The sequence below is a fragment of the Oncorhynchus mykiss genome, chromosome 22, assembly GCF_057628025.1.
Source record: "Oncorhynchus mykiss isolate SJ-2025 chromosome 22, ASM5762802v1, whole genome shotgun sequence".
In the NCBI taxonomy this organism is placed as follows: Eukaryota; Metazoa; Chordata; class Actinopteri; order Salmoniformes; family Salmonidae; genus Oncorhynchus; species Oncorhynchus mykiss.
Window position 1 is genome coordinate 22,424,854 of NC_143043.1, and position 23,153 is coordinate 22,448,006.

Consider the following 23,153-nt stretch of genomic DNA (forward strand, 5'->3'; position numbering starts at 1 on the left):
TATTTTTACTATTTTCTACATTGTAGAATAATAGTGAAGACAACACAACTCTGAAATAACACAAATGTAGTAACCAAAAAATGTTAAACAAATCAAAATATATTTGAGATTTGAGATTCTTCGAAGTAGCCACCCTTTGCCTTGATGACAGCTTTTCACACTCTTGTCATTCTCTCAACCAGCTTCATGAAGAATGCTTTTCCAACAGTCTTGAAGGAGTTCCCACATATGCTGAGCACTTGTTGACTGCTTTTCCTTCTCTCTGCGGTCCTAACTCATCCCAAACCACAGTCACCCAACCTCAAATAGGTTGAGGTCGGGTGACTGTGGAGTCCAGGTCATCTGATGCAGCACTCCATCACTCTCCTTCTTGGTCAAATAGGGCTCCCGAGTGGCACAGCGGTTTAAGGAACTGCATTTCAGTGCTAGAGGCGTCACTACAGATACCCTGGTTCGAATCCAGACTGTATCACAACCGGCCGTGATTGGGAGTCCCATAAGGCGGTGCACAATTGGCCCAGCGTCGTCCGGGTTTGGCCGGTATAGGCCGTCATTGTAAATAAGAATTTGATCTGAACTGACTTGCCTAGTTAAGTAAAGGTTAAGTAAATAAAAATAGCGCTTACACAGCCTGGAGTTGTGTTTTGGGTCATTGTCCTGTTGAAAAACAAATGATAGTCCCACTAAGCGCAAACCAGATGGGATGGGGTATCGCTGCAGAACGCTGTGGTAGCCATGCTGGTAAAGTGTGCTTTGAATTCTAAATAAATCCCTGACAATGTCACCCGCAAAGTCCCTCCCCACACCATCACACTTCCTCCTCCATGCTTCACGTTGGGATCCACACATGCACACATGCGGAGATCATCCATTCACGTACTCTGCATCTCGCAGACATGGTGGTTGGAAGCAAAAATCTCAAATTTGGATTCATCAGGCAAAAGGACAGATTTCCACCAGTCTAATGTCCATTGCTCGTGTTTCTAGGCCAAAGCAAGTCTCTTCTTATTATTGGTGTCCTTTGGTAGTGGTTTCTTTGCAGAAATTCGTGAAGACCTGATTCACACAGTCTCCTCTGAACAGTTGATGTTGAGATGTGTCTGTTACTTGAACTCTTTATTTGGGCTGCAATCTGAGGCTGGTAACTTTAATTAACTTATCCTCTGCAGCAGAGGCTACTCTGGGTCATCCTTTCCTGTGGCGGGCCTCATGAGAACCAGTTTCATCATAGCGCATGATGGTTTTTGTGACTGCACTTGAAGAAACTTTCAAAGTTGACTGACCTTCATGTTTTAAAGTTATGATGGACTGTCATTTATTTTTGCTTATTTGAACTGTTCTTGCCATAATATGGACTTGGTCTTCTTTACCAAATTGGGCTATCTTCTGTATACCACCCCTACCATGTCACAACACAACTGATTGACGCGAACACATTAAGAAGGAAAGTAATTCAACAAATTGACTTTTAACAAGGCACACCTGTTAATTGAAATGCATTCCAGGTGACTACTGTACCTCATGAAGCTGGTTGAGAGAATGCCAAGAGTGTGCAAAGCTGTCATCAAGGCAAAGGGTGGCTACTTTGAAGAATCTCAAATATTATATCTATTTTTGATTTGTTTAACACTTTTTTGGTTACTACATGATTCCATATGTATTATTTAATCGTTTTGATGTCTTCACTATTGTTCTACAATACAACAAAAAAATGATAAATAAAGAAAAACCCTGGCATGATTAGGTGTGTCCAAACTCTTGACTGGTACTGTAGGTGATAGCACTTATTTTCTAGTAGTTATCCTGTACATCCTACTTTGTTCAGGCCCAGTCTTATTGGATTCAGGCTATATCAGGGGCAGCTGAATTGATGGGGTCCAACCCGGGTGTTTTCGCAGTCAGCCCATGACCCTGCTCACTGTCCACAGTCAAGGCGCAGCTATCTATCCCTCCCCATTAATGTACGATGCAATCTACTCCGTAACTCTCCCTCCTAGTCCCTTCCTCCAATTTCAATGCCAACAGGAGTGTCACACACGTAATGTTTTTGAGCAAGCATTAATGGCCTTGCTATTATACTATGTAACTCGAGATGACAGTATACAGGTAGCATGTGCACTAACAGCTAACCTAGCTCATAGCCCAATTAGAGCAAGGCATAGAAAGTGTCACCACTTTACAGCACAGAACAGACTACCCTCCACTTGTTCTCTACACAACAGGTCCTCTCCTAACCTAACCATTGCAACTAAATGGTGAGGTGGAGAAAAAATGCCCCTCCTGCCATCTCTTCCTGTACGAATGATTAATGACTCGGCGATGGCTATTTACCTAAATGCACTAGCGCTGTTTGACTTAGCCCTGCAGTTTCAGTGTGTTTTTTTTTCACACCTTTCTCCTTGGATTACATGGCCTGCCCGGCGGCGCTAAGGTGATGGAGGTCTAGTTTACGGCTCCTTCCCTCCTGCTCCTGGCTCATTAGAAGTGTTACTCTCCAGAGTTGCTTTTTCTTTGATAAAGCAACTGATTGTGAAGGCCCTCAAAAGCCCCAATCACTTGAGCTTGATCGCCACTCTCCCTTTAGAACACTGAAGTGTGTGTGTGTGGTGCGTTGGTGGGGGAGTGGGGTGTGTGTGTGTGTGTGGTGCGTTGGTGGGGGAGTGGGGTGTGTGTGTGTGTGTGTACATGTGCATGCGTGTTTTTGGAAAAGAGTAGTGGTATGTTTTGTCTGATTATGTTTTTTGATTGTGCACCCCAGAGCCTCCATGGCCACTGAGTTTAGCTGCTATCACAAGGGGCAAAACCACGTAAATCAAATGAGGTGGGTGGGTGGATGGACGGAACAACAGTAATGATACAGTCCAACTATCAACCCCCCCGTCGCATATGGAAGACGTCCCTGCCGGGGGCTACTGGAAAACGAGTGGTCTCCGAGACTCATGTCTTGACTGCGATTCTAGTCGGTGGCTTAATTTCACACACTCTCACACACACACTGCCTCGGGTCAGAAGGAGACAGGAGCGGCAGTTATCAAAGCTGTTTGTCAGGGTCTTGTTTCTGTCATCTGGTAATGGTCTGCCTGTGTGTGTCCTGTTCGAAGTCGTCGCTCGCCAAGGCAATTGGTATAGCTTCATAGAGCGTGTGGAAGGAAATGTATGGGAAAGATGGGACGGCTAATGTAACAACATAGAATGTAGGGTGACATAAATGCAATTGGATAGTTCCGAGTCAGAGCAGCCATTCCTATGTGTGTGTTTGTGCGGGAGTGTTTGTGTGCGTGGATGCGCATTTGTGTGTGAGTACGTTTTTGTGTCTTTATGCGTGCGCACTTGTACGTACGCATGTGTGTATGTGTATGTGTGTACTTATGCATGTGTGTCCCTCTGCTTCAGATGGAACGTGCTGGGCATCCAGGGATCTCTGATGAGTTACTTCACGGAGCCCATCTACTTCTCCAGCATCATCCTGGGCAGCCTGTACCACGCAGACCACCTCTCCCGGGCTATGTACCAGCGCATCGCCGACATCGAGGACCTGCCCCAACAGTTCAGCCTCAACAGGCCTCTACTGAGCGGTCAGTACCCTTCACCTTTAAACTTCGACTCCTTTACTTCTTTGCCCCCCCCGCCCCCAATACTCTAGCGCCTAGACTCTCATGCGCTCAGGGTCGTGTTCATTTTGGGGGACGCAACAGAACATGTTTTAAAACGTTTTGCCACAGAAAACAAAAAACGAGTCGAAGGTAGTCCCTTCCTGTTTCAGTCCCTCCCAGTTTTTCACCCGTTTGGTGGTTAATGCCCATGACACGGGCGTAGACACTCATGCCAAAGAACACTCCACGCTAGACTAACTCAAGTGCCACCACATGCACATTCAAACACAATACTTTCAACACTTTGCTTAGGTGGCTAGGAGGAGGCTTAGTTGGCATCTTGTCTGTTTCCTCACGCTTTCTCTGTGAAGACCAATGCAACCGGACACTGTGACTCCATGGGCAAACCCACAGTAGGCACAAGGGTAAACACCAATCATGTATAAATGTCTACGGTAAATACCCAGCAGGACCGTGGGTAATCACATAGATGGGTCACCTACCGTAGTCTTATTGAAACACTGCAGTTGTCATCTGAGGTGACATTTACTTACCCTTCCTGTGTGAGTTTGGATAACTTGATGCCCTTTGTGCCAAATCGGTGGAATCCATGCAGCCATTTGTTATAAGGTCAGATCTGTTTAGATACTCTCAAAATGTTTATTTGACTCCAGGATCTTTCTTTGTGATATTTCATTATATATCCCTTTGTCAAGTTGTTTTGCGGCATTTGGAACCGGCTATGCGTTCTATAGCACATACAGCTAAAATAAAGTGCATTCCCCCTTCCATCCCACTGTCCAAACCACCTCCTACACCTGTTGTCAGGGTAGGGGCTAAGGCAGGGTGAGGGCTACCTAGTAACAGCATATTGTCCTTTATTTTCCATTGCACGGCGCTTTGAAATGTGTTTCTATGGTGTGCCTGAATGAACATGGCCCTGATCTCCCTCCAGATCTCACGCAATGCAATAGCTGTCCCAACTGGTGCGCTCAACTTCCTTCCCGCCTACCTAACCCTCTCTCCTCTTCCTCCTCCTCTCTGTCCCCTCCGATGACTCCCTGAACTGCAGGTAAAGAGATAATGGGAGGGTTATTGACTTTTTTTCCGCTTTCGGGAGTTTTGCCGTGAAGGAGCTTTGCGCTGTGGACGCTCAGCATTTAGCCCTTTAAATCATAATCCCCCAGCCAGGCAGCCCAGTGCACTGCAGAAGAGAAAGGAACCGAGGCGTTTAACACCCTCCACTGAAAGAAGGATTTATGCCTCCAATCTATCTTCTCTCTAGGCCTCTGCTTGGAGGAGCACATGTACTGTAATAGAGGCTTTATCCCAAACACACTAGGTGGACACTGTAGCATCATGTTTTGATGGGTATTTTGTTAACGCTATCTCTGACAGATGCTGCTAGGACAAAGACTGTACAAAGACTCGCGACTTTGACCCATCGTGCCCTCGCTTGTGGAGCGACGGCTCGGGTTAACCACGATGAGAAGCCTTCACCAAAACCGGAAGAGTCATATGCTTTCATTCAGAGCGAATGCCTTGCTCTCAGAAGGATAAAGCGGGCATGAGTCACATTTGCGGTTGGTTAGACTTGCGTGCTTGCTTTTAGAAAGGGGAGTTAACTTTCAGAGTTAATGCCTGGGCTCGTCATTGAATCCCATTGGCTCAGCCTTGCATGCTCACTGTTAGAAGGTGGAGTTAGAGCTGCTAAGTGAGTGGCTATCTGTGATTCCAGGCATCAGCAACGCAGAGGCGAGGCAGCCGGGCAAGGCGCCCAACTTCAGCGTGAACTGGGCAGTGGGCGACCAGGCGCTGGAGGTCATCAACGCCACCACGGGCAAAGACGACATGGGGCGCGCCTCGCGCCTCTGCAAGCACGCCCTCTACAGCCGCTTTATTCGCCTGCACTCCAAGGTACGGAATGGTTCGACACACACACACCACAACGGCCCTCCTTGAATTAGTGTTTATGACTATCAGCACTACTCACAGAGGGTGTGGGCAGCATTAAGACCAGCTGAAGCACAGATCAAGTGGTTGTATGTTTATGCACTGTACAAGTTGCTCCTCAATATCCTATTCAAAGTAGTCTTCTGCGTATCTCAACATCTGTTTTGCTCCCCTCCCCACGCCAGTTGTCATCCACACTGAGGATCAAGGTGTCCAAGCCCAGCTCGTACCACGACGCCAAGGAGGCGGCTGTAGAGTACCACAACGCCAAGCAGACGCTGATCAAGGTCTTCCACAAGTCGGGCCTGGGGGCCTGGGTGAAGAAGCCCATCGAGCAGGACCAGTTCTCCCTCAACTCCTGATCGGGCGATTAGGGGGGAACCTCTTCACTCAACCCAACCCACCGCACCCCAACCCCCCTCTCTAGACCTGAGAGAGGCTCTTCGAATCTACCAGCCACTGAGACTTCACGTGTGTGCGTGTGCGTGCGTACATGCGTGTGTGTGTGTGTATGTCTGTCTGAGTGTGTGTGTGAGAAATAATGCACGTGGTTCTGGCCTCCTTCCTCCGTCCCCAATCACTCTGCTCTCATTCCTCATCGCTGTGACGTCATCACTTGCTGTGTCTGTCTGTTTGTTTTAAACCAACTAAAATTCAAATACCTTTTTATGTCCTTATGGAAATAGAAATGTATGGTATTTTAAACTGGAATCCTTTTTAGTCTGTTTTTTTTTGTAAGATTTTACATGAGGTTGTCCATATACCATGTAGTTACTATATAAGTACTTCTGTAACTAGAATGTACAATGATTGGCCGGATTCCATTTCTGTCATTCAGTTAAATGTAATTTCACTTGGAAACCCAAATGCCGTATGACTTCATGGTCTATTTTTTTACGTATTGTGAGATTTGACCTTTTCTTTTCCTATTTTATTACATTCTTGCCCCTGTATTAAAAGCACATAGGACATGATGCTAAATACTCATCCAAAATGGTGGTTACAGTCATTGAATCATCATTCATTTGAAATATTCTCTTGTGAACATTTTACGCTTATTTATTTATTTGATGACGATGTTGGTCATTGAACCCATTCCCATTCCTAATCCATACTTGAACAGGGGCCCTGGTGGAGGCTGTCGATGATTCCCCTCGAGTCCTTTGGCCTAGGGAGTTTAGGGGATTGGGTAGGCGCTGCACGTTTTTTCTTATTGACTTAAGCCATGGCTTTGCATGGGAACTGTCTCCGAGGTCTGCAGAGCTGATTTGGTAGGGAACCACCAGGATCTCCTCGAGTGAATTTTGAATGCCAGCATCTTATTTCTGCACAGGCAGCTTCAAATCATTTTTCTCTCTTTGTATGTGTTTGTTTTTGGGGAGGGAGGGGCTTTGTTTTTAGAATTGAAACTTTTGACTCTTTTTTTTTTGTGAGGATTGAAGGATTGCACTGCAACTGAATAATGACAGGAATTAAGTCTTTCCATCAATGACACTGCATAGGAGCTACATTACACCTTCATAAGCATGAGCCTCATGGACATTATGCATCCATGCCCTGGGCATTTATAATTGCTTATGTTAACAACCTCAGTTTGATATGTCATGGTCATGCTACACAATACAAGTAACACATCTTGTGTCAATCTAGGGTTGTTATGAAGGTGTAAAGTAGTCCATATGTCATGTCATTCATAGAGAGCTGGGAAGAGCTTATGTCATCATTTAAATACCTTTTAAAGGCCCAATGCAGTCGTTTTTATATCAATATCAAATCATTTCCGGGTATCAATTAAGTACCTTACTGTAAAGATTTTTTTTTAAACAAAAAACAAGAATTTTGTTGGACTTTCTGGGAGTAAACTAGCTGTTATTGGCAGAGAGGTTTGGAACTTTCTTTGTTATTGGTCTATTAACCAATTTACAGCATGTGATGTCACCATGGAAAGCCAAAACTCCCGCGCATGCAAACCTGCTGATTAAAAAGTCCTGTGTAGATTGTATTTTCAACCAGCAACTATCAGGAAATAACACTGATCAACGTTGTCTCACACTTTTCTAGTGTTAGTTTAATCAGCTGTTGTACACAATGATATAAAACACAGGAAAAACTGCACTGGGCCTTTAAAGGCAACACGAATGCTGATTGCTCATTGTGTGAGTAAACTTCCAAGGGAACACAAAGAAACGCATGAGAGTTTTTACAAAGTTGAGTTTGGTACCACCCACCCACCAAATGACCAATCTGTGTATGCTCGCTCCAAGTCCTATTGGTCCATATACCTGGGTATTCTATAAGCCCTGTTCTCCACTGTCTGCCGTGTGCTAATCTTTTCTATTTCAACTATTTCTACAACATGATAAACTCTGGATGCCAGTAATGACAACTTGGTCATATACCTGTAATATCAGCATTGTACATGTGTTTATTATTGAACGTTGTGCGTTGCACTTGATGGCCAGTGACAAACCACAATTTGAACCGACACGCTGCAAAGGGATTGATATTATGAGATATTCTTTACTTAGTGTATTTTTATATCCAATATATTTGGTTCAAAACAGCAGGGGAATGTGTTTGGTTTGAGTCCCAGCATTGTGTGTGTCGTGTGTGTGTATGTCTAGAGTGAGGTGTGTGTGTGTGTGTGTGTGTGTGTGTGTGTGTGTGTGTGTGTGTGTGTGTGTGTGTGTGTGTGTGTCGATATTAGATATAAGGATATTAGAGATTGCTGTGGAATCTTCACCAAAGATTATGTCCTTGTGTTTTCCCACAATTTTCTTTTGAGCAACAAAATAAAAAAAATGGGAATTATTTTTTTAACACCTGTGTTTCTCACACACAAATTGCTGATTAAAATATTACAATGTTTTAGTTATTGTACTTTCATTTGACCAATTTATTTGATTTGTATAGAACAATGGGTTTGTGTTCTGTTGTATTCCAGCTTCGTGATGGAATCTTACTTGTCGGGCTCTTTCAGTATATCTGTAGCTGTTGATTACCAAGGTGTAAATATTGTGAACCTCTCTGATGTTATATTGCTGTGGAATGATGGGGATAGGATTAATACTGGTTAAAAATGTGATGCCTGTGCAACTATTCTTCCTTCACTGTCTAGTTCTTGTCCCCCCCCCCCCCCCCCATGAAACTGCTGGGATGTATTTGATTTGTTTTTTGTCCTTTACTTAGAACTCTTTACAAAAAAGCTAGTCAGGTTCTTTCACTGCAACGGCCAGAGATTTGCTAGTCCTTGTAGAGCAAAAGTCAAATGTCCTGTGTTGCTGTGTCCTTGTGATACAAATGTATGTTCGGAATCATGTACGTCCCCCCTACCCCCACCGACAGAGGGGGAACCATGCCACGATGCAGGCCTCAGCCAAGAGAACTGGATCAAGGTCACAAGCAATATAACCCCCAACGCCCCTTTTAATGAGGCCCAACCAGGAACGGGAGCAAAAATAATGGCTCCCCTCCCCCTCTGTTTCCCCCCTAGTCGTAATCTCTTTATAAACTGACTGTCTGAAACTTTCTTTAAAGACTGCCTGCTTCTCTATAGTATGTTCCTAATTTTTTTTGACTGCACTAAAGATGTCAATCGATGATGTCATGACACAAACCGTCCCCCAAAATGGACAGGTCGAAAACTATTTCCAAGAAGCTGAACTGCAACCCTATAACCTAGTGGTCCCAGTGGTCTATAGTCCCCAGTCGGTCGTTTGGTCAAGACGGTCGGCCGCCCTGACCGCGTGGTGACTGGTGACTGTTAAGTGGTCCCTATGGGGTCCACTCGGGTGGTCAGAGAACTCCTCCACCCTCCTCACCCCACGTCCGCTGTGCAACCTGTACCCGGACCACCATCTTGCATGTGCTCCCACTCTGAAGCTGCACCTAAAGCATGACGACATACTTTTAAAGGCCTCGTATGTAGAAAAATAACGGATAAATATATATATTAAAATGAGCAACAACAAAAAATAAAGGAGACCATAGTTTACTTTCTTTCGCGGAAGTTGTGTCATTCTTTGCGACGTGTGCGTGGTTGTAAACTGTTGTTGTGCAGAACGTATTGAGCCCATGAAACACACAGACTCCTTATCAGCAAGCAGCCTCCCATCTAGCCCTTATCTTTCTGCACCATCCCACGCCGAGAAGAAACCACGCCAAGATCTAAAACAAGCGCTATATTTTCACATAGAACATTGTAAAGAGAGATGGTATTGTTAGGTGTTACTTTGTAGTCAGTCGGTCTGTCAATCTCAAGGTTCAACGGGATTAGTGGACATGGGCTTTCCTTCCACTTTCATGTTTTACCTACAAATAGCTCTGGAGGTGAGGCAAGGCCATCAAAAGGTGATGCTGTGACGACTAGGTGTGTATGATGTCTGTCTGTCTCTAACTTTGTGTGTGTGTGTGTGTGTGTGTGTGTGTGTGTGTGTGTGTTCGACCTTGAAGCCCCTGCAGTGGCCGGTGGAGATGCTAAAGGTGTATTTCTGAATTGCACTCAGTTCCTCCAAAGAACAACTCCAAATCAATGTTGTCCTGTAATAAAATCAACAGGGTAAAAAAAGACATTGATATGAATATCAGCATCAATACTTGTTGTGGGTGTGTGGGATATGATTTTCATGATCATATAAAACACAAATATCAAATTCTTACTGAGCCTGTGAAAGCCGATCGAAACATGCCTAATGACGAGCCAAGGCAGTGTACACGAGTAGCCTAAAGGAAACTTCCTGTCCTCCATTATTTAGGACTAGGATCTGATAAAATAAATTTAAACAATGACTCTCTCGAAGCATTGAAGCCAAATTAAGTCAGTTAAGGCCTTTGCAGACTGAACGATTTTAGCCGTTTTGTTGCACGATTTTGCCATCCCAGACAAAATGTCCACGTTGTCTGCAAATTCTTAGGTTGTAAACCATTTTCGGACGTCTTGCCTCGTTCAGTTGTGACAAGGTCTAAGTACCACTATGTGCAGTCATAGGCCTGACAAAGTTCTGGAAGTGTAACATTTGTTTTGACTTAATTGTGTAGTGTGGCTGGTGTTCCGAGCCGATCCCTGTGACGGATCAATAATATTATTACCGTGAATAGTCAGATGAATATATCAGTTCGATGACACATCTGAAAACAGGCTTCCTGATGGGATTTTGATAAATGCACAAAATCAGCAAACAAAATAAACATTTTATTTTGGTGAAGTTTTGCTGAAGTCTATTTGAGTTCGGACATATAAAGTTTGTATGTGAAAACTAATTCTAAAATGCATTGCTACGTTCATCTTTTCGAAACACACTTCATCAGAGCATAAGCATCCATTGACGATTGCGCTGCTGGTGCTGGCACATACGCAGATCAAATACACCACTGCAGTTGAAGTAGCCTCGCAAGCCAATCGCAGAATGTGACGACAGAACTGAAGCAAATCGTACAATCTGGCCAAGTTGTTATCAAGATTTGTATTTGGTAACATCGAACAATGTGACGTGATAATCATAAAAGACGCAAAGGCCTTTAAAATGACGTCACATGGAAACATAACATGTGCAGTTTGAGCTACTCCAGGAAGTGACTTTGAAGGTTAGCTCAGTGCTGCCCCCTCTCATTGTGTAACTCAAGTTGAAGGCCGACCGGGGTAGTGCATGCTTCCATTAGCAAATAAACTATCCTAACTTCTGTGTGCGATTTAAAAAAGGACATACGTCTGGTGTATTAAAAGCATTATGTATTTGAACAGTGAAGATATAATTTAAAATGTGTCTCTATACTCAATCAGTTGTGGGTCATATCATAACAATTTTGTAACTCATTAACAAGCCCTCCTACACACAACATTTAAGTTGGCCGTACTGGTCTATAACGCACACATGATGGGTCTATGTATGAATTCCATGCAGTCAATGTAAAGTCAAGTCTATTTTCCCATTCATGAAGCATTTATAGCTAAGCACTACATTTAAGTTGGCCGGTAATTAACTGTGCAGTTTGCTACTCTGATCTATAATACCAACATTACAGGTCTATACAGTGCATTTGGAAAGTATTCAGACCCCTTGACTTTTTCCACATTTTGTTATGTTACAGCCTTATTCTAAAATCGATTGCATAACCATTTTTCCTCTTCAATCTACACACAATACCCCATAATGACAAAGCGAAAAACAGATAGTTTGAAATGTTTGCAAATATATTACAAATAAAAAACTGAAATACCTTATTTACAGTGGGGCAAAAGGCCCCTCTTTGGAGGGAGTTGAAAGTCCGTGTTGCCCAGCAACAGCCCCAAAACATCACTGCTCTAGAGGAGATCTGCATGGAAGAATGGGCCAAAAACCAGCAACAGTGTGTGAAAACCTTGTGAAGACTTACAGAAAACGTTTGACCTCTGTCATTGCCAACAAAGGGTATGTAACAAAGTATTGAGATAAACTTTTGTAGGTGACCAAATACTTATTTTCCACCATAATTTGCAAATTAATTAATTAAAAATCCTACAGTGTGATTTTCTGGATTTTTTTTCTCTCATTTTGTCTGTCTTAGTTGAAGTGTACCTATGATGAAACAGGCCATTACAGGCCTCTCTCATCTTTTTAAATGGGAGAACTTGCACAATTGGTGGCTGACTAAATACTTTTTTGCCCCATTGTATATAAGTATTCAGACCCTATGCTATGAGACTCAAAATCGAGCTTAGGTGCATCCTGTTTCCGTTGATCATCCTTGAAATGTTTTTACATCTTGATTGGAGTCCACCTGTGGTAAATTAAATTGATTGGACATGATTTGGAAAGGCACACATCTGTCTATATAAGGTCCCACAGTTGACAGTTAATGTCCAAGCAAAAACCAAGCCATGAGGTTGAAGGAATTGTCCGTAGAGCTCCGCGACAGGATTGTGTTGAGGCACAAATCTGGGTAAGCGTATTAAAACATTTCTGCAGCATTGAAGGTCCTAAAGAACACAGTGGCCTCCATCATTCTGAAATGGAAGAAGTTTGAAACCACCAAGACTCTTCCTAGAGTTGGGCGCCCTTCCAAACTGAACAATCGGAGTAGAAGAGCCTTGGTCAGGGAGGTGACCAAGAACCCATTGGTCACTCTGACTGAGCTCCAGAAGGACAATCATCTCTGCAGCACCCCACCAATCAGGCCTTTATGGTAGAGTGGCCAGATGGGGCCAATCCTCAGTAAAAGACACATGACAGCCCACTTAAAGTTTGCCAAAAGGCGCCTAAAGGACTCTCAGACCAATAAGAAACAAGATTCTTTGCTGTGATGAAACCATGAATACGTCTGGAGGAAATCTGGCACCATCCCTACGGTGAAGCATGGGGGTGGCAGCATCATGCTATGGGGATGTTTTTCAGCGGCATGGACTGGAAGACTAGTCTGGATTAATGGAAAGATGGATGGAGTAAAATACAGAGAGATCCTTGATGAAGCCTGCTCCTGAACGCTCAGGACATCAGACTTGTTCTTGAGTGGCCAAGCCAGAGCCCGGACTTGAACCCGATCAAACATTTCTGTAGAGACCTGAAAATTGCTGTGCAGCAACGCTCCCCATCCAACCTGACAGAGCTTGAGAGGATCTGCAGAGGAATGGGATAAACTCCCCAAATACAGGTGTGCCAAGCTTGTAGCGTCATACCCAAGAAGACTCAAGGCTGTAATCGCTGCCAAAGGTGATTCAACAAAGAACTAAGTAAAGGGTATAAATACTTATGTAAATGTAAAATTTCAGTTTTCTATTTTTTATACATTTGCAAACATTTCTAAAAACCTGTTTTTGCTTTGTCATTATGGGGTATCGTTTGTACATTGATGACAATTTAATCCATCATAGAATAAGGCTGTAACGTAACAAAATGTGGAAAATGTCAAGTGGTCTGAATACTTTCCGAATGCACTGTAAATGAATTCTATGCAGTCAATGTAACGTAATTTATATTTTATCATTCATAAAGCATTTATTAACATACCTCAATGATAAAAAATAATATGGACAAAACACAGAATATTAAAGGAAATATTCACATTTTATTTACATTTTCCAGATGTAGCTAGCACAGAAAACAATTGTTGAAGATCAAGTGAAATGTACAATGAAATACTTAATTTGCAAGCTCTACCCAACAGTGCAGTAATCAATATCAAAATAGTATCTCAGAAATAGCCGACCCTCCTGGGCTTTTCATGCATGACAGTGTTTATAGGGTTTCCCAAGACTCTTCCTAGAGCTGGCCGCCCGGCCAAACTAAGCAATCGGGGTAGAGGGGCCTTGGTCAGGGTGGTGACCATTCCCAAGAATGGTGCGACAAACATAAAACATCCAGTCAGCTGCAGTCCTGTGGGCGAAAACAGATAGTGGATGAGAGAGGTTGAAGGAGAATTAAGAAGCCTGCAAGCTAACAGGCGGGCCACAAACAGTTTGTGTGCAGAAAGGCATATCGGAACGCACAACTCATCGATCCTTTCCACGCAATGGCTATTGCAGCAGACGACCACACCGAGTTCCACTCATATCAGCTAAAAACACGAAGAAGCAACTCCAGTGGACAAGCTGGAGTTGGACAATAGAGGAATGGAAAAACACTGCATGATCCGACGAATCCCAATTCCTGTTGAGTCATGCTGAACGGCGAGTCAGGATTTGGCGTAAGCAGCATGAGTCCATGGACCCAGCCTGCCAGGTGTCAACGGTACAGGCTGGTGGCGGTGGTGTACCGCTGTCCAATCTGCAGCAACTGTGTGATACCATCGCCTCAGCATGGACTAACATCCCTGTGGAACGTTTCTGACTTGTAGAATCCGTGTCCCGAAGAATTCCGGCCGGCCGTTCTGGAGGTAAAGGGGTATCCAACCCGGTACTAAATGGGCGTACCTAATAAACTGTCTAATATTGAGTTGCACCCTCTGCCCTCAGAACAGCCTCAAGTCGTCAGGGCATGGACCCTGCGTTCCACAGGGATGCTGGCCCATATTGACTCCAATGCTTCCCACAGTTGAGTTGTGTCAAGTTGGTCAGTCTATGTCATGAAAAGAGCAGGTGTTCTTAATGTTTTGTACACTCAGTATATATTTTTATATATATATATATATATATATATATATATATATATATATATACACATACAATATATATTTTAAAAAACACAACAAATTAGGGAGGACGCTATATACAATATAGGGTCAGTGCCAGAACCAAATGTACAATGTGCAGAGATGGCGCCAACAGAGAGGGCAGGGATGGCGCCGACAGCGTGAGCTGCATCACTTCTAGTCCTTAGGAACCTTTGCAGTATTTAGTTTTTTAATGTTTTATTTCTTACATTGTTAGCCCAGAAAATCTTAAGCGTTATTACATACAACCGGAAATAACTATTGGATATCAGAGCGACGTCAACTTACCAGCACTACAACCAGGAATACAACTTTCCCGAAGAGGATCCTCTGTCTGCACCACCCAGGGCATTTGAACTGATCCCAGAGGCCAACCCCAAAAAACGCCGGAGAAGAGGAAGACGGAGCGTTCTTCTGGTCAGACTTCAGAGGCGTGTACACCACTCACCGCTCCTGAGTATATTACTCGCTAATGACCAATCCCTCGATAACAAGGTCGACAGAATCAGGGCAAGAGTTGCTTTCCAGAGAGACGTCAGAGATTGTAACATTACTCTGTTTCACGGAGACATGGCTCTCTCAGGATATGCTGTTGGAGTCGGTAAAGCCACGTGGACTCTCAGTGCGTCGCGCCAACAGGAATAAACATCTCTCCGGAAATAAGAAGAGCGGGGGTGCATGTTTCATGATTCACAACTCATGGTGTAATTGTAGCAACATACAGGAACTCAAGTCCTTTTGTTCACCTGACCTAGAATTCCTCACAATCAAATGCCAACGGTATTATCTCCCGAGAGAATTACCTTCAGTTATTGTCACAGCCGTGTATATCCCCCCTCAAGCCGATACCGCGACGACCCTCAAGGAACATCACTGGACTTTATGCAAACTGGAAACCATATTTCCTGAGGCTGCATTTATTGTGGCTGGGGATTTTAACAAAGCAAATTTGAGAACAAGGCTACCTAAATTCTATCAGCATATCAAGTATAAACACCATGGGAGCACGCAGCCGTCATACTGCTCAGGAAGGAGACACATTCTGTCTCCTAGAGATGAACGTACTTTGGCGCGAAAAGTGCAAAACAATCCCAGAACAACAGCAAAGGACCTTGGGAAGATGCTGGAGGAAACCGGTACAAAAGTATCTGTATCTGTCACGACTTCCGCCGAAGTTGGTCGCTCTCCTTGTTCGTTCGGCGGTCGAAGTCACCGGTTTCCTAGTCACCACCGATCCATGTTTCCTTTTCGATTTGTTTTGTCTTCATTATACACACCTGGTTTCCATTCCATAGTCATTGTTCCCTATTTAAACCTCTGGTTTCCCCCTTGGTTTTGTGACCTTTTGAGTACAGTGATGGTTAATACTCATATCTGTGTCCTGCACCTGACTCCTCCTTACCCACATCACCTAGACAATTGACAATATCCACAGTAAAACGAGTCCTATGTCGACATAACCTGAAATGCCGCTCAGCAAGGAAGAAGCCACTGCTCCAAAACTGTCATAAAAAAAGCCAGACTACAGTTTGCAACTGCACATGTGGACAAAGATCATACTTTTTTGAGAAATGTCCTCTGGTCTGATGAAACATGTCCATAATGACCATCATTATGTTCGGAGGGGAAAAGGGGGTGGCTTGCAAGCTGAAGAAGACCATCCCAACCATTGATATTGAAGCAACATCTCAAGACATCAGTCAGGAAGTTAAAGCTTGGTCGCAAATGGGTCTTCCAAATGGACAATGACCCCAAGCATACTTCCAAAGTTGTGGCAAAATGGCTTAAGGACAACAAAGTCAAGGTATTGGAGTGGCCATCACAAAGCCCTGACCTCAATCCTAAAGAGCATTTGTGGGCAGAACTGAAAAAACGTGTTTGAGCAAGGAGGGCTACAAACCTGGCTCAGTTACACCAGCTCTGTCAGGAGGAATGGGACAAAATTCACCCAACTTATTGTGGGAAGCTTGTGGAAGGCAATGCTACCAAAATACTAATTGAGTGTATGCAAACTTCTGACCCCACTGGGAATGTGATGAAAGAACTAATAGCTGAAATGTATCATTCTCTCTACTATTATTCTGACATTTCATATTCTTAAAATAAAGTGGGGATCCTAACTGACCTAAGACAGGGATTTTTTACTAGGATTAAATGTCAGGAATTGTGAAAAACTGAATTTAAATGTATTTGGCAAAAATGTATGTAAACTTCCCGACTTCAACTGTACATCCTTGTTGATTTGATGATGTTTAAATGTTTAAGTTGAAATGGTGCTGGAAGAGCAGAGGCTGGGCTCCTGTTGTCTTTGGGCTGACTTGTGGTTCTAGATCAGTAGTTGTTTAGTAAACTGTCGAATACATTAGCTCGCTTGACCTTGCTGCAGGTAATTTAACTGTTTTTTTACATGCAATAATTGCTTTATAGACTTTACCGGACAGATTTTGCTTTCCGGTTTTGTAATGAAACAAACCTATGTGGAGTTGAATTTATTCCGCCACTGTGTGACAGATGTCTTTTTGTTGTCACAGCCTTATTGTATGTCACGGTGGTGTATGAACGAGTGGGTGATAGAGCAAACAACGCAATTATCACAACATAGGTTGTAAAATACATTATTCACCATTCACTTCCAAATACATATGGAGGGGAGTATATGGTGTGGGAGGTGTGTTGGTTCTTCCTGGACTCTTGCGTTCCCCTCCTCCATCATGTCCACATTGACCCTGACCACAGTGACTTAGCCTTGCTACATAAAGTTTGGGACATGGGGACAGGACTGAATATTTATACCTGGCCAGGGGGGGTAGTTTGCCCTGTGATTTTGTGGTTGTTTCCCCTGTGTCTGAGAATGTTTTGTCCAGAGAATCAAAAGCTAATTGAGCTAATTAAATATGTTTGCCTCGATAATGTAATATCAGTGATCTCTTGTGGAATGGCCTCATCGTGTTCAGTGTAATCTTTCATTTCAATAAATTATACAACAGTGTATGATTGTGTGAGAGGGCACCGATGCCCCTGAGAGAAATGATAAATCATTGGATTTCGTCCAGGGGACAATGGAAGCAACCTACACTCACTCACGGCCCACATTTCCATTTTCTGCTCAGCAGACTTGATGTATGTGGCGAGTCACATCGCAGGCCTGCTCTCTCCTCTGCTTCCCAGCTCCACCCCTCTTTCTGTTATTCATTAGTTAGGATTCCCAGCGACCTTGTGTGTGTGTGCATGTGCGTGTGCGTGCGTGCGTGCGTGATAGAGAGAGAGTTTGGGTGAGGTTTCACTTTTTTCTTATCAGAAATGATTGCTTATGGGTACCTTCATGTCTGTGTAAAATATTACTGTTCTCAGATTTTTTTATTCATCGATTTTAGATGTGTATGAAAATGTTGTTGTTTTTCAAAACGCTATAGATCCATTGTTTAGCTGGAATGAAATGTTTGTATCCTGTATCTTTGACTGTGACATGTGGTTGTCTCACCTAGACGCTTAGAAAATGAGGTGGTATCTAGAACCTAAAAGGGTTATTTGGCTGTCCCCATAGGAAAACCCTTTCTGGTTCCAGGTAGAACCCTTTTGTGACAGCCGAAGAACCATTTTGTAGACAGAATAGACAGTTGAACACAGTTATTGTATGTCACTCTGGATAATAGCATCTGCTAAATGGCAAAAATGTAAAATTGTAATAATTTACACACATATCTTATATTACTGTATTTATATATATATACAGTTGAAGTCGGAAGTTTACATACACCTTAGCCAAATACAGTTAAACTCAGTTTTTCACAGTTCCTGACATTTAATCCTAGTTAAAATTCCCTGTCTTTGGTCAGTTAGGATCACCACTTTATTTTAAGAATGTGAAATGTCAGAATAATAGGAGAGAGAATTATTTATTTCAGCTTTAATTTCTTTCATCACATTCCCAGTGGGTCAGAAGTTTACATACACTCAATTAGTATTTAGTAGCAATGCCTTTCAAATGTTTAACTTGGGTCAAACGTTTCGGGTAGCCTTCCACAAGCTTCCCACAATAAGTTGGGTCAATCTTGGCCCATTCCTCCTGACAGAGCTTGGTGTAACTGAGTCAGGTTTGTAGGCATCCTTGCTCGCACACGCTTATTCAGTTCTGCCCAAAAATGTTCTAAAGGATTGAGATCAGGGCTTTGTGATGGCCACTCCAATACCTTGACTTTGTTGTCCTTAAGCCATTTTGCCACAACTTTGGAAGTATGCTTGGGGTCATTGTCCATTTGGAAGACCCATTTGCGACCAAGCTTTAACTTCCTAACTGATGTCTTGAGATGTTTCAATATATCCACATCATTTTCCTACCTCATGATGCCATATATTTTGTGAAGTGCACCAGTACCTCCTGCAGCAAAGCACCCCCACAACATGATGTTGCCACCCCCGTGCTTCACGGTTGGGATGGTGTTCTTCGGGATTGCAAGCCTTCCCTTTTTCCCCCAAACATAATGATGGTCATTATGGCCAAACAGTTTTATTTTTGTTTCATCAGACCAGAGGACATTTCTCCAAAAATTACAATCTTAGTCCTAATGTGCAGTTGCAAACCGTAGTCTGGCTTTTGTATGGCGGTTTTGGAGCAGTGGCTTTTACCTTGCTGAGCGGCCTTTCAGGTTATGTCGATATAAGACTCGTTTAACTGTGGATATAGATACTTTTGTACCTGTTTCCTCCAGCATCTTCACAAGGTCCTTTGCTGTTGTTCTGGGATTGATTAGCTCTTTTCGCACCAAAGTACGTTCATCTCTAGGAGACAGAAGGCGTCTAATTCCTAAGCGGTATGATGGCTGCGTGGTCCAATGGTGTTTATACTTGCGTACTATTGTTTGTACAGATGAATGTGGTGCCTTCAGGCATTTGGAAATTGCTCCCAAGAATGAACCAGACTTGTGGAGGTCTACAAAAAAAAATTCTGAGGTCTTGGCTGATTTCTTTTGATTTTCCCATGATGTCAAGCAAATAGGCACTGAGTTTGAAGGTAGGCCTTGAAATACATCCACAGGTACACCTCCAATTGACTCAAATGATGTCAATTAGCCTATCAGAAGCTTCTAAAGCCATTACATAATTTTCTGGAATTTCCAAGCTGTTTAAAAACACAGTCAATTTAGTGTATGTAAACTTCTGACCCACTGGAATTGTGATACAGTGAATTATAAGTGAAATAATCTGTCTGTAAACAATTGTTGGAAAAATGACTTGTGTCATGCACAAAGTACATGTCCTAACCAATTTGCCAAAACTATAGTTTGTTAACAAGACATTTGTGGAGTGGTTGAAAAACAACTCCAACCAAGTGGATGTAAACTTCCGACTTCAACTGTATACAGATGTCACAAATGCACCATCTGTAGAGTTCTTTATTCAAAATGTAGTTATTTAATTTGACTGTGTAAAACACTGCTACTTTTTTATCTGAGTGCGAGGAGGATAAATCACATTTTACCAAAAAAAACATGATTATTTGTCTCTGAAATGAATCCATCAGGTGATAGATTTGAAATAATTATGTCTATCATTGAACAACCACATGCCATGTTTCGATAGTGAAAAAACACAACAATGTCTTTCATAATTTCTTTAAACAATAAATGCTAATTACCACCATTTCTGTTAATGGATATAAAGCATTTTGGAATTAAACACTTCATTTTGACTTGGAGGGAATGGAAAGTGGCAGAAAGGTGGAGAAGAATGGAGAGGGTATGGGGAGTCATCTGAAGAAATAACCCTGATATCATTTATCTGAGAGCTCAGGCTCAGCACAGCTCAGACCTGACGAGGATTCTTTGATCCTGACACAATAATTAAAAACGTCAACCCTGTCTTTTCTACCTGTGAGGAGGGTGGGGTGAGGGGAAGGGGGATGGAGGGAGAGGCTCGAAAGAGTTGATATTTGCATTTTGACCTTCTTGATTCAGGAGAAAGGCTGTCTCTTTATTCCAAGCGGCCACTCCGAGACATCAAGCTGGCACAGGTGTGTGTGTGTGTGTGTGTGTGTGTGTGTGTGTGTGTGCGTGCGTGCGTGCGTAATAGGGGTTTGTGTGCATGTGGGTGTATATGTGTCCATGACAGCAGATGAATGGTATATTACCAGTGAATCTCTATTTGAATAGCTAAATTGTCAGAGTGATGCGGAAACCAGGGATAATGGTCCTGTGTCCTTGTCGCTGATGGCCCACTGTCAAAGTCAAACTGAAGATCTGAGGCAGTATCAGCTTTTGTGGGGGCAAGACACAGCTCAGCAAGTTCAACAAAGAGAAGGTCATTATTTTGTAATTGTGGTAAAAATGAGCCAAATTATGTGGTCGGAGATTGATAGAGATTTGCCTATTTCCTGTCATTATATTGTAAATGTGCTGTGTGTTGGTATCATGATGTAAAGGAATTGCTTGTTGGAGGTTATTGCTTTGTTCATTGGACCTTCTAGTAATATGCATGGTTATTGGCTAAGAACTAAGCGCAGGCGGGGTAGGCAACCCTGTTCCTACAGTATAGTGCTGCAGTGTGTGAAGGCTTTTATTCCAGGCCAGCACGAACACACCTGATTTAAATTAACAATCAACTAGTCTTGGTCTTCAATTGAATAGGTCTCTGGACACTGGACAGGAGTTGCTCACCCCTGCCTACAACCCAGAGCTAATTGGATGTGGTCACCCTCTCCTGCGGATCACCTGGTACATGTCCTCACCTCCATAGCTGCGGGAAGTAGTGCTCACCGCACTGTCTCTCTCCTTTTTTGACATCATCTCTGACATTTTGTGATTAACAGCCAGCACTTTACATAAAGTCACTCTCGTGAGACAATATAACTTTCCGACTCTCCGCTGTTCCCTCACCCTCCTAAATTGTCCTTCAAAGTGGTTGCCTCTGCAAAAAGAGATTTGTTAAGACAAAATATTGCCTTGAGGGGTTGAAGGGTGTGTTCTGGCCTCACATATGAGACATTGTCGCGTCTCACCACAAAACCTTCCTGAGTCATTTTGTGCTTTAGACCCAAGGCTAAATTGAAATATTGAAATGCCACAAAGAATTTCAAATAGATAGTAGGGACATCCGGCATTGAGTAGGTAAAGAAACAACCTGGCCTTAAAGATGCAAGAGAGAAGTGTTGTCCAGTATTATTTTAAAATAAAAGTCATGTAGGGAGTATGTATGCTCCCGAGTGGCGCAGCGGTCTAAGGCACTGCATCTCAGTGCTAGAGGTGTCACTACAAACCCTGGTTTGATTCTAGGCTATATCACAACTGGCTGTGATTTGGAGTCCCATAGGGCGGCACACAATTGGCCCAGCGTCGTCCGGGTAAATAAGAATTTGTTCTTAACTGATTTGCCCAGTTAAATAAATAAAAAATGTTTCTCATAGGATCATCCAAAGGGATGCAAAGAGATACGGGTACAACAGGATGCTAGGTAGTGCTTGACTTGGGCCGGAGCTGAGTACCGGCACCTTCAATTTTCTATTGCTTGAGCTCCTTTTCCTTTTATAGAATATTAGCTCAAAATAATTGTCGAGCTCCTGCACCTAAGTTTAAACAGTATCGACACCCAAATTGAGTACCGGCACTTATTTCAGTCCAATTCAAGCACTGATGCCAGGTAATAAGTCTATCTGGATCTCAGGAATTAGAAGATATTTTGAGGGAAACCGATCTGCTAGTTGCACCAGAGCTTGAACTCTTGAGAACAACACTAGACACATCGAGTGCAGCTGCCCATCTAAAAGGAGAGAACAAAAAGAAAGAAAGAGAAAAAGAAGGGTTTAGAAGGAAAGAGAGAGACGGAGACGGAATAATTCAATCAGTGGTCATTGATCAGGTCATTGATCATGTGAAGATTTGGAAAAACATCCTCACAGTATGAAATCCCATTCAAGGGAGCCATTTTCCCCCAGCAAAAATGTAATTTCCTCTCCACGGCGAAATGAAACACCAAATAAATGTGATCTGGAAGGCACATTTCCTCATTAAAAGATTAATTTGCGCACATTTGAACACATTTTTATGAACACACTTTGATGATAATGTTCCCTCTAACAACTGAACAACCACAAATCCAGATGGCTACCTTTAGTGGCTTTCTACATTACCTGGTTATGTCGATCAAATGTAGCTCATTCAGTCAATCAATCAAATGTATTTATAAAGCCCTTTTTACATCAGCAGATGTCACAAAGTGCTAATACAGAAACCCAGCCTAAAATCCCAAACAGCAAGCAATGCAGATGTAGAGTCACAGTGGCTAAGAAAATCTCCCTAGAAAGGCCGGAACCTAGGAAGAAACCTAGAGAGGAACCAGGCTCTGAGGGGTGGCCAGTCCTTATAAGAGTACATGGTCATTAAGGCCAGATTGCTCTTCAAGATCATTTACTTGCAGTTATATTTGTGGATTTGTACATTAGAATTTTTGTGGCGAGGCTGAGTCTTATATGCTAAAATGATCTGTACTGTG

At 43.0% G+C, this 23,153-nt stretch overlaps 1 protein-coding gene across 5 annotated transcripts in view; it reads left to right on the forward strand.

Annotated features, from left to right (window-relative positions):
- adarb1b (adenosine deaminase RNA specific B1b) overlaps window positions 1-9,545 on the forward strand; it is a 174,658-nt gene extending 165,113 nt beyond the window's left edge. For 4 of the 5 annotated variants that reach the window (XM_090215727.1, XM_036958943.2, XM_090215726.1 and 1 more), the window contains 3 exons: window positions 3,394-3,575; window positions 5,332-5,510; window positions 5,732-9,545. In XM_090215727.1, coding sequence (XP_090071853.1) covers window positions 3,394-3,575; window positions 5,332-5,510; window positions 5,732-5,908 — 538 coding nt within the window. In that variant the 3' untranslated portion in view covers window positions 5,909-9,545. The remainder of the gene's footprint in view (window positions 1-3,393; window positions 3,576-5,331; window positions 5,511-5,731) is intronic. The other variant, XM_021579245.3, reaches the window with a different exon arrangement.
- Window positions 9,546-23,153: the final 13,608 nt, after the last annotated feature.